The following is a 12,821-nucleotide window of genomic DNA, read 5'->3' on the forward strand; positions in this document are numbered from 1 at the left end:
TCCAACATGGTAACATTAAAGTATACAGGGTGGGGAATGCCTTCCTAAAGGAATATATGTAGTCTGTCACTATATAGCAGCTATTACATAAATGTTCACAGACACTTTCAAGCATGTGTCCATTTTGAACACATACGGAAAAAAAGGGCTAGACTAGATGGGCCAAGTGGTTCTTATCTGCCGTCAATTTCTATGTTTCTATTGAAAATCCTAAACTCAGCAAAACTACCTCCAGAAGGGAAAGGGAAGAAGTAAGGACACAGGGTTGACAGCAGACATCAGAGAGAATAACTGATTACCTCCACATAGAAGACTTTATGTGGCCCATGGAAGCCATCATAAGCACCGAGTATATAAACCTCATCTCTTCTCTTCTCCAACATGCAATAGCTCAGGTAACAGCACAGATTATTATGGCAAACTGTAGCAGTGCCTTGAGTTTCTTTCAGCTCTGTCAATGCAAACACATCAAGGAAAATCTTCCCATTGAACACATTGTTACCCGGTACAGGTTTCCCAATAGTGGATGCATACAGATTCCAGCTGGCAGGTGACCATGTTGTGCTGTTCCTTGGGTGTGTGTATAGTTCTGACATCACCAACCGTCCCTCATCAGCATCTTTGTTGTAGTAATATGGTCCAAGTTTAACTGGTGAAAATACACCACTTCCTTAAATAGATAAAAGTAGATAAAGTCAAGAACATGTTCTTGAAGACTGTGAATATAACATTTGAGCATATCACCTCTTTTCTGCCAGGAAAATGCCAGCTAGTACCTAGGAAATGCCCACCATTTGTTTGCATTGTTACTCATTGTTAGCTGTATGAAGAGTAACTTTTTTTTCTCTACCTAAGCGATTTTCTATGCTACTGTTCCTTACAAACGGTCATGTTAGTGCTAGATCATTTCAATTTTTGGACAAAAACAGGATAAAATGTTATTCAAAAGTTGACTTTTATGATTTTACCCTCACTAATTAAAAAGAAATGAAAACCACAAGACATATTCTCTTGGGCTGATTCTGTGTTGTATGCTAATGGGAGCGCAATTTGCTTCTTTTGCTGTAGTGGCATAAGCAACTTTATTCTAATGCTGATATCATCTGGTGTAAAGCCATGCATGTCATTCTGCAAAGACTGAGACGCTGCAGTACCACTTGGCCTGTCTTTTTGCACCCAAAAAACTTGCATAGCCCTATGCTAGGTGCAGATTCTTTGTCAGAGTATGGCCTCCAATCATTATGTGGCCAACAACATGCCTGCAACACTCCCATAACAAGAACATAAGACAGCCCATCTCTGTGCAGCCACCTCTCTGTCACTGCCCTGGAACAACCTATACATTTTCAGGACATTTTTGAGACTGTGCATCCCAATTGCAACTGCCATTCATCAGCGGGGTACAGGCAGTGCGCCATCTGTGCCTCTGCCCCCTCCCCAAATGTACCTGTGCCTGCTACCCTTTAACATCTGTAAGCTTCTCTTTTCTGCATGTGCCCCATTTAACCATCTCTGTGTCTATGCTCCCCTTCCCACATGTGCCTGCCCTGCCCCATATGTGCCTCTGCTCCCCTCCACACATGCCCCTCTACCTCCATATTTGTGCTTCTGACCACTTCCCCGTATGTGCCACTGCCCCCATCTTCAAGGCTGCTGGTTGCCAGTGAGAAGTGACAGGTGATATGGATGAACAGGGGCACAATTAGGATCAACACCACATCACTGAACCTGCAGATGGCAGGTAAACATAATTTTCCTTTAACAAAGCAAAAGGGCTTTTTCTATCTTTAAAGAGTTACCGCTTGCAATAAGTAAGGCTAAAGTCTATTTGTACTACAACAGTCCTTGCATAATCTAAAATATAGCTTTTCTAAAATGATGTATTCTTTATAATGTTAAAAGATTTAGTCATATCAGCTATTTGTCCAGGAGATTCATAGCATGTGCTAGCATAGCTGCATCCATGAGGGGGGAAGGGGGGGGGGGGGGTTGTATGTGGTGAGTGTGTGGGTATGGGGCCAAGGAAGGGGGCACTGTGTTTCATTTGTACTGGGCTCCTTGATTTTTGATGGCTTCCCTGTCTGTGCACACAAACTCTGGACACATGCGCAATGAGACACGTGCGTAGTACAAAATAACCACCCAACTGGGTCTGAAATCAACATTGCATGCTACACAGGATCAAGCCTTTTTTGTATTCTGCAAATCTTAGCATTCATACGTATACCAATTAGTGTGTGCATTATAATAAGCTTGGCTTATGGTTTGGACCCTATGGTCCATGCATATCTAGCAGGTGTACGTAGGGTAGCAGGCCATGGGCCTAATTCAGACTTGATCGCTATTGTGCGAAATCGCATAGCGGCTGATTATAGAACGACTGCGCATGCGTATGCAATGCGCTGGCGCAACCTCAAACAGTGACAGTGGTCGGAAATTTTGATCGCAAGGCGTTCGCAAGGTGTTTGACAGAAAGAGGACGTTTGTGGGTGGTAACTGGACGTTTTCTGGGAGTGTCAGGAAAAATGCAGGTGCTCCCAAGCATTTTCAGGGCGGGTGTGTGATGTCAGCTCCAGACCCGATCAGCCTGTTTGTATCGCACTGTAGGAGTAAGTCCACAGACTGCAGAGACTGGAAAAATCATTCGACAGTGAATGAGTGGCGGACGGATTTGCAGATGTCCGCTGTCTGGTGAAGTTTTCACACGGTGTACACATGCATTCTCACACTACAACGGGGCGGTTTTTCACTTTCTATGGTCGGCGGCTATCTGGTCACAGACCGCTGCAAAAAAGCACAAACTCGATCAGGTCTGAATCAGGCCCTATATTTGTAAAGTATTTTATTTGAGCTCTCCAAATTCCTAAGCCATTAGTGAGTGAAGCTGGTAAGAGAGCGGAAAACACTGTGAATGCTACCAGTCTCCTGATCTGTAGACTATGCTGTTTAGCCATCCAAAGCTGAGCACTAGAAATGCTGCCTACAGTATGCTGCTATGATATGACATATGGAAGTCATGACAGTTTCTCAGCATTTTCCAGCGCACCAGAGAGAGGGAGGAATAACTATATTATTGCTTATATTACTTGGTTTGCCACCAGTCATTTGGTGCCCTCATTTAGAAACCACCAGAGATAAATGGTCTTTAAAGTAAGGCAATTATAACTTTGCATTGTAAAGCCACCAACAGTATGGAAATCTGCATTGTAAATAATAACAGACTTGTGGAAATCTGCAATAGCCATTAAAGATTGAGGCCAGCAATCTGCCCTCTAAGGCCACCAGAGTGGGGGCTGGGGGGAGGGGGGAGGGGCTGTACTATTAAGCCATTCCAGAAATAGGGGAGTACACTATAAAGTGGCAATAAGATGCTATTTACAGTATATGGGCCAGTGGTCACAAGATCTCAAGAATAGTTATACACTGAACAATAGTTAGGTGATGTACTGTATTTGATTATGGGTCTTTGCAATTGTTCATATATTATTAATGTAAGCCATGCCTACATGATTTGTCCATGTCCATAATTAATTCAAATTGTATGTCAAACCTCCTCCCTGGTTTTAACAAACCAATCATCTCAGCGACAGGGTCTGTCACACGACTGTGGCTGAAATGACTGGTTTGTTAGGGCCCCCACCAAAAAAGAAGCAATCAATCTCTCCTTGCACAAACTGGCTCTACAGAGGCAAGATGTCGACCTCATCCTCATCCTCCGATTCCTCACCCCTTTCACTGTGTACATCCTCCTCCTCACAGAGTATTAATTCGTCCCCAATGGAATCCACCATCACAGGTCCCTGTGTACTTTCTGGAGGCAATTGCTGGTAAATGTCTCCACAGAGGAGTTGATTATAATTCATTTTGATGAACATCATCTTCTCCACATTTTGTGGAAGTAACCTCGTATGCCGATCGCTGACAAAGTTACCGGCTGCACTAAACACTCTTTCGGACTACACACTGGAGGAGGGGCAACTTAGGTAAAATAAAGCCAGTTTGTGCAAGGGCCTCCAAATTGCCTCTTTTTCCTTCCAGTATACATACGGACTGTCTGACATACCTACTTAGATGCTGTCACTCATATAATCCTCCACCATTCTTTTAATGGTGACAGAATCATATGCAGTGACAGTAGAAATGTCAGTAATCATTGGCAGGTCCTTCAGTCTGAACAAGATGTCAGCTTTCGCTCCTGACTGCCCTACATCACTGCCAGCGGGTGGGCTAGGAAATCTTATCCTTTTCCTTGGAGCCCCAGTGGCGGGAGAAATTGAAGGACGAGCTGTTGACGGGTCACGTTCCGCTTGAGTTGACAATATACTCACCAGCAGGTCTTTGCACCTCTGCAGACTTGTGTCTGCTGGAAAGAGAGATACAACGTAGGCTTTAAACCTAGGATCGAGCACGGTGGCCAAAATGTAGTGCTCTGATTTCAACAGATTGACCACCCTTGAATCCTGACAAAGCGAATGAAGGGCTTCATCCACAAGTCCCCATACTTTGTAGAATCACTCTGTCTTAGCTCTTCCTTCAATTTCTCCAGCTGCTTTTGCAAATGCCTGATGAGGGGAATGACCTGACTCAAGCTGGCAGTGTCTGAACTGACTTCACGTGTGGCAAGTTAGAAGGGTTGGAGAACCTTGCATAAGACGGAAATCATTCTCCACTGCGCTTGAGTCAGGTGCATTACCCCTCCTTTGCCTATATCGCAGGTGGATGTATAGGCTTGAATGGCCTTTTGCTGCTCCTCCATCCTCTGAAGCATATAGAGTGTTGAATTCTACCTCGTTACCACCTCTTGCTTCAGTTGATAGCAGGGCAGGTTCAGGCGTGTTTGCTGGCGCTCCAGTCTTCGGCACGCGGTGGCTGAATGCCGAAAGTGGTCCACAATTTTTCGGGCCACCGACAGCATCTACTGCACACCCCTGTCATTTTTTAAAAAATTCTGCACCACCAAATTAATTGTATGTGCAAATCAAGGGACGTGCTGGAATTTGCCCAGATGTAATGCACGCACAATATTGGTGGCGTTGTCCGATATCACAAATCCCCAGGAGAGTTCAATTGGGGTAAGCCATTCTGCAATGATGTTCCTCAGTTTCCGTAAGAGGTTGTCAGCTGTGTGCCTCTTACGGAAAGTGGTGATACATAGCATAGCCTGCCCAGGAACGAGTTGCCGTTTGCGAGATGCTTCTGTTGTTGCTGTGGGAGGCCATACATTTACCCAGTGGGCTGTTATAGTCATATAGTCCTTAGTCTGCCCTGTTCCACTTGTCCACATGTCCATGGTTAAGTGGACACTGGATACAACCGCATTTTGTAGGACACTGGTGACTCTTTTTCTGATGTCTGTGTACATTCTTGGTATCGCGTGCCTAGAGAAGTGGAACCTAGATGGGATTTGATACCGGGGACACAGTACCTCAAACAATTCTCTAAGTCCCACTGAACTAATGGCGGATACCGGACGCACGTCTAACACCAACATAGCTGTCAAGGCCTCAGTTATCTGCTTTGCAAAAGGATGACTGCTGTCATATTTAATCTTCCTCACAAAGGACTGTTGGACAGTCAATTGCTTACTGGAAGTAGTACAAGTGGTCTTCCGACTTCCCCTCTGGGATGACGATCGACTCCCAGCAGCAACAACAGCAGCGGCAGCAACAGCAGGCGTACCACTCAAGGATCCTCTGGAGGAATCCCGGTTAGGAGAGGACTCCTCAGTCTTGACAGTAACATGGCCTGCAGGACTACTGATGTTCCTGACTGAGGAGGAAGTTGACATTAAGGGAGTTGGTGGTGTGGCTTGCAGGAGCTTGGGTACAGGAGGAAGAAGGGATTTAGTTGTCAGTGGACTGCTTACGCTCTTACCCAACTTGACACTGACTTCTGATGAATGCGCAGCAGGTGAAGTATAAGGGAGGATGTTCCTAGGTGGTTAACATCCTTACCCCTACTTATTACAGATTGACAGAGGCAACAGATGGCTTGACACCTGTTGTCCGGATTTGTGGAGAAATAATTCCACACCGAAGAGGTAGCTTTTTTGGTAGTTTGCCCAGGCATCACGATGGGCTTCTTCATCCCACGGACAACAGGTGTCTCCACCTGTGCCTGACTTAAACAAACCACATCACCATCAGAATCCTCATCGTCAACTTCCTCCTCAGCGCCAGCAACACCCATATCCTCATCCTGGTGTACTTCAACAGTGACATCTTCAATTTGAATATCAGGAACTGGACTGTGGGTGCTCCATCCAGCACTTGCAGGGGGCGTGCAAATGGTGGAAGGAGCCAACTCTTCCCATCCAGTGTTGGGAAGGTCAGACATCGCAACCGCTGACACACTTGGACTCTCCTTGGGGATTTGTGATACCATCTCAGAACGCACAGTTCTTTTCTGTCCTCTTTCCAGCTTAACTCTTTTAATTTTTCTAGCGGGAGGATGAGGGCTTTCATCGTTATGTGAAGCTGAACCACTAGTCATGAACATAGGCCAGGGCCTCAGCCATTCGTTGCCACTCCGTGTCGTAAATGGCATATTGGCAAATTTACGTTTCTCCTCAGATCATTACAATTTCTTTTTTTTGGGGTCTTTTTACTGAACTTTGGCTTTTTGGATTTTACATGCCCTCTACTATCACAATGGGCATTGGCCTTGGCAGACGACGTTGAAGGCATTTCATCGACTATGACATGGCTAGTGGCAGCAGCTTTAGCACTGGGAGGAAGTGGTTCTTGATCTTTCCCTATTAACTCCTCCAAATGTTTGTTCTCCTTTATTTTTCTGGAGTTATATAACACAATATGCGGCACAAGAGAGCGTACCCCTACACCTCACAGGGCAAACCCTGTAAAAATTATTTGGATTAAATATTAATAACCCCTTTATTTGGAGTAAATAATATACAGCACAGGAAAGCACTACTGAACTTATATGGCAGCACCACTGGACTGGATTTATACAGAATTATATGGATTTATATGGAATTATACAGCAGGATAACTGGAATTATAGGCCAGTATCACGTGAATTATATGGCAGTATCACAGGAATTATACGCCAGTATTCAGAGAATTATACGGCAATGTCACAGGAATTATACGGCAATATCATAGGAATTATACGCCAGTATTCCGAGAATTATACGGCAATGTCACAGGAATTATACGACAATATTACGAGAATTATACGGCAATGTCACAGGATTTATACGGCAATATCATAGGAATTATACACCAGTATTCCGAGAATTATACGGCAATGTCACAGGATTAATACGCCAGTATTCCGAGAATTATACAGCAATATCATAGGAATTATAGGCCAGTATTCCGAGAATTATACGGAAATGTCACAGGAATTATACGCCAGTATCACGGGAATTATACGGCAATATCACGGGAATTATACGCCAGTATCACGGGAATTATACGCCAGTAACACTGGATCTATGGCAGCAGAGGACACCACCACTGTGACTGGTCACTGGACTGATGCACAAGAGATTTCCCCTGGTCTAATGCAGGACAACACAGCACCACTGAAAGGGACTTATTCAGCTACACCGGATAAATGGAAGCAGAGGACACCAACACTGTGACTGGTCACTGGACTGATGCACAAGAGACTTCCCCTGGTGTAATGCAGGACAACACAGCACCACTGAAAGGGACTTATTCAGCTACACCGGATAAATGGCAGCAGAGGACACCAACACTGTGACTGGTCACTGGACTGATGCTGCACAAGAAAGACACTACCCCTGGTCTGATGCAAGACAACACAGTAAAACTGCAAGGGACTTATACAGCAGCACTGAGGACATATAGCAGCAGAGGACACCAACACTGTGACTGGCTGGACTGATGCAGCACAATACACTGACTACACTGGACTGGACTGAGCAGCACAACACAGCACAAGACTCGCCACCCCACTTTCCCGCCCCCACACAGACACTGAGGACGGAGACACGTCCTCTCACTACACTCTCCGAGACTGGAGTAAAAATGGCCGCGACGCGCGGCTCCTTATATGGAATCCAAATCCCGCGAGAATCCGACAGTGGGATGATGACGTGTTGCCTCGTTCGGGTTTCCGAGTCATGCGGGAAAACCCGATCCTGACTCGGAACCGGGCTCAGAGCGTGAAGTTCGGTAAGGTTCGGTCCTCTGAGAACTGAACCCGCTCATCTCTAGTGATTATTTACATTTATTACTGCCATAGAGATGCAGGTCAAATGAACCTATAAGAGGAACCCTTAGCAGAAATATAGTCCTCCACAAAATCTGAAAGTTTATAAAGATATAAAAAAAACAACTCAAAATAGACTTGACAAATTATCATATTATGTTTCCTCCTAGTTCTTTTCAAGGCACACGAAAACTATGGGGGAAATTTACTAAGCTCCCGATTTTGACCGAGATGACGTTTTTTCATCAAAGTGTCATCTCGGTAATTTACTAAACACTAATCACGGCAGAGATGAGGGCATTCGTAATTTTTTGCAAGTCCAAGTAAAAAATTACGAATGAATACACCATCGGTCAAAACGCGGCTGTTTAAGTATGAATCTCGGTCATTTACTAAGAAGTGCAAAGCAAAAAAAAAACAAACACTGCCGTGAAAAATTACAACTCGTAAAAAAGTGCTAAAAAAAAAACAGACCTTTTTTTTTTATTCGTGATTGGATAGGCATGCACGGATCCATGAGATCCGTGCATGTATATCAGTGGGAAGGGGTGGGAAAGTGCTTATTTTTTCAAAAAAAATTGCGTGGGGTCCCCCCTCCTAAGCATAACCAGCCTCGGGCTCTTTGAGCCGATCCTGGTTGCAGAAATATGGGGAAAAAAATGACAGGGGTTCCCCCATATTTAAGCAACCAGCATCGGGCTCTGCGCCTGGTCCTGGTCCCAAAAATACGGGGGACAAAAAGAGTAGGGGTCCCCCGTATTTTTAAAACCAGCACCGGGCTCCACTAGCTGGACAGATAATGCCACAGCCGGGGGTCACTTTTATATAGTGCCCTGCGGCCGTGGCATCAAAAATCCAACTAGTCACTCCTGGCCGGGGTACCCTGGGGAAGTGGGGACCCCTTCAATCAAGGGGTCCCCCCCCCCCAGCCACCCAAGGGCCAGGGGTGAAGCCCGAGGCTGTCCCCCCCCATCCAATGGGCTGCGGATGGGGAGGCTGATAGCCTTTGTTGTAAAAGAAAAGATATTGTTTTTAGTAGCAGTACTACAAGGCCCAGCAAGCCTCCCCCGCATGCTGGTACTTGGAGAACCACAAGTACCAGCATGCGACGGAAAAACGGGCCCGCTGGTACCTGTAGTACTACTACTAAAAAAATACCCAAAAAAAGACAAGACACACACACCGTGAAAGTATAATTTTATTACATACATACACACATACATACATACTTACCTTAAGTTCCCACGCAGGTCGGTCCCCTTCTCCAGTAGAATCCAAGGGGTACCTGTTGAAGAAATTATACTCACGAGATCCAGGGGTCCAGGCTCCTCGGGAAATCCAGGGGTAATCCACGTACTTGAAAAAAATAACAAAACGGTGGCCCGACCACGAACTGAAAGGGGACCCATGTTTGCACATGGGTCACCTTTCCACGAATGCCAGAAACCCACTTTGACTTCTGTCTAAGTGGGTTTCTTCAGCCAATCAGGGAGCGCCACGTTGTAGCACTCTCCTGATCAGCTGTGTGCTCCTGTCCTCACTGACAGGCAGCACACGGCAGTGTTACAATGTAGCGCCTATGCGCTACATTGTAACCAATGATGGGAACTTTCTGCCCTGCGGTTGACCTAAAGTGACGTCACCGCTGAGCAAGAAAGTTCCCAGCATTGGTTACAATGGAGCGCATAGGCGCTACATTGTAACACTGCCGTGTGCTGCCTGTCAGTTAGGACAGGAGCACACAGCCGATCAGGAGAGTGCTACAACGTGGCACTCCCTGATTGGCTGAAGAAACCCACTTAGACATCAGTCAGAGTGGGTTTCTGGCAGTCGGAAAAAGGGGATCCATGTGCAAACATGGGTCCCCTTTTAGTGCGTGGCTCGAGTGTCCGTTTTGTTATTTTTTTCAAGTACGTGGATTACACCTGGATTCCCCGAGGACCCTGGATCTCGTGAGTATAATTTCTTCAACAGGTACCCCTTGGATTCTACTGGAGAAGAGGACCGACCTGCGTGGGAACATAAGGTAAGTATGTATGTATGTGTGTATGTATGTAATAAAATTATACTTTCACGGTGTGTGTGTCTTGTGTTTTTTTGGGTCTTTTTTTAGTAGTAGTACTACAGGTACCAGCGGGCCCGTTTTTCCGCCGCATGCTGGTACTTGTGGTTCTCCAAGTACCAGCATGCGGGGGAGGCTTGCTGGGACTTGTAGTACTGCTACTAAAAACAATATCTTTTCTTTGACAACAAAGGCTATCAGCCCCCCCATCCGCAGCCCATTGGATGGGGGGGGACAGCCTCGGGCTTCACCCCTGGCCCTTGGGTGGCTGGGGGGGGGGACCCCTTGATTGAAGGGGTCCCCACTCCCCCAGGGTACCCCGGCCAGGGGTGACTAGTTGGATTTTTGATGCCACGGCCGCAGAGCACTATATAAAAGTGACCCCCGGCTGTGGCATTATCTGTCCAGCTAGTGGAGCCCGGTGCTGGTTTTAAAAATACGGGGGACCCCTACTCTTTTTGTCCCCCGTATTTTTGGGACCAGGAGCAGAGCCCGATGCTGGTTGCTTAAATATGGGGGAACCCCTGTCATTTTTTTTCCCATATTTCTGCAACCAGGATCGGCTCAAAGAGCCCGAGGCTGGTTATGCTTAGGAGGGGGGACCCCACGCAATTTTTATTTTAATATTTTGCAGTGTTTAATTTAAAAAAAACAAAAAAAATGAACCCCAGCACGGATCACACAGATCCGGCCGAGATTAATTGTAAAAAAGTCGGCAGTGTTTTGCTAATCACTGCCGTAAAAAACTAAAAAAAAACACGAATGACATCGACATCGGAAGAAAAGAAAAACCCGAATACGACAGCTTAGTAAATCCATCGTAACAAATTCAAAAAGTTGCAGTTTTACACTTTCGATGTCATTCGTGATTGAACTTTGACCTGAAACGGGAAAATACGAATCTTAGTAAATTTACCCCTATGTCTCTGAATTTTTAATTAACAACCATTCCCATATTGTAGTCTATGAAAATTCCTTAAGCAAATTAGTTGTGCTGCATCTTTTGTTATTCATTATAATAAGGAGATAGAAGCTTCACAGGCCATTTACAGTCACTGGGGGTGATTCCGAGTTGTTAGCTCGCTAGCTGCTTTTAGCAGCATTGCACACGCTATGCCGCCGCCCTCTGGAAGTGTATCTTAGTTTAGCAGAATTGCGAACGAAAGATTTGCAGAATTGCGAATAGAAATTTCTTAGTAGTTTCTAAATAGCTCCAGACCTACTCACAGATAGCGATCAGTTCAGTCAGTTTCGTTCCTGGTTTGACGTCACACACACGCCCAGCGTTCGGCCAGCCACTCCCCCGTTTCTCCAGACACTCCCGCGTTTTTCCCGAAAACGCCTGCGTTTTTCCGCACACTCCGAGAAAACGTCCAGTTTCTGCCCAGAAACACCCACTTCCTGTCAATCACACTACGATCAGCAGAACGATGAAAAAACTTCATTACGCCGTGAGTAAAATACCAAGCTTTTGTGCTAATTTACTTGGCGCAGGCGTGCTGCGTACATTTCGACTAATCGCTCCGTAGCGGAAAAAAATAACGAGCGAACAACTCGGAATGACCCCCATTGTTCCTACTTTATAGCATGAAGCTCTTGTTAGTAACTGCTGTGTTATTCTGCTCCCTGGTGGAGAGATTCGAAATTGCTGCTAGGGTGTATTTCAGACAGCCCAATTAATACTTCTGCATCAATTATTTATTTATTAACAGTTTCTTATATAGCGCAGCATATTCCGTTGCGCTTTACAATTAGAACAACAATAATAGAACAAAACTGGGGAACAACAGTAATAGAACAAAACTGGGTAAAAACAGACAGACATAGAAGTAGGAAGGCCCTGCTCGCAAGCTTACAATCTATTTAAGTATTAGCATTGCTATATAACTATAAGAAGCCTGGCTCTTGCTATAGACAAGTACCAATTTGTTGATCTAGCGGCATAAGACACATACATTAATGACATACCTGTCATTCCCAAGCTAGTGTTGTGTATATTGGATGACAGCAGATTGGATCCCATTGCCATTGCCCATGATGAGTGAAATTGGATAGCACTATAGTGAGGAAGTAAATTGAACCATGCAGTTGTAAATATAATGGTATCCACATTATGCTGGGTAACTAAGGTTACTGCAGGATTATAGAACAATATATCATAACAAATGAAAATTCCAAACTTCCCAAATGGTGTTATGAAAGTACTGATTTCTGGTTCTTTTGGGACATTAAATTGTGTTTCACCAAAGAAGAGATGATACTGCAAAAAAAGGGAAAACAAATCATTATTCTCTGTTAAATATGGATTGTACTGTATGTCCTTTTTATTGTAGATGGCAAAATGCTAAGGTTATACCATATATCTCAGATGCCCCTCGGGAGGGGGCAGGCAGGTCGGAGCAGCAGGGGGGGGTGATGCAGCAGCAGGGGCGTGGTGAGGATGGTGGATGACATATAGGGATTGGGGGCATGGCCGCACAATTGTGTCAACGTGGCCCCGCCTCCGCAATGCAATGCCGAGATTCTTGGCATTGCTAGGTAGGGGGTGGGGCCGGGA

The 12,821-nt window shown here is 45.3% G+C and overlaps 1 protein-coding gene across 2 annotated transcripts in view; it reads right to left on the reverse strand.

The window, feature by feature from the left end:
• LOC134909935 (pantetheinase-like) overlaps nucleotides 1-12,821 on the reverse strand; it is a 70,492-nt gene that overhangs the window by 16,154 nt on the left and 41,517 nt on the right. For both annotated transcript variants that reach the window (XM_063917362.1, XM_063917361.1), the window contains exons 4-5: nucleotides 12,233-12,524; nucleotides 300-670 (exon numbers count right to left, since the gene is read on the reverse strand). In XM_063917362.1, the coding sequence (XP_063773432.1) occupies nucleotides 300-670; nucleotides 12,233-12,524 (663 nt within the window). The remainder of the gene's footprint in view (nucleotides 1-299; nucleotides 671-12,232; nucleotides 12,525-12,821) is intronic.

This window comes from Pseudophryne corroboree, chromosome 4 (assembly GCF_028390025.1).
Source record: "Pseudophryne corroboree isolate aPseCor3 chromosome 4, aPseCor3.hap2, whole genome shotgun sequence".
In the NCBI taxonomy this organism is placed as follows: Eukaryota; Metazoa; Chordata; class Amphibia; order Anura; family Myobatrachidae; genus Pseudophryne; species Pseudophryne corroboree.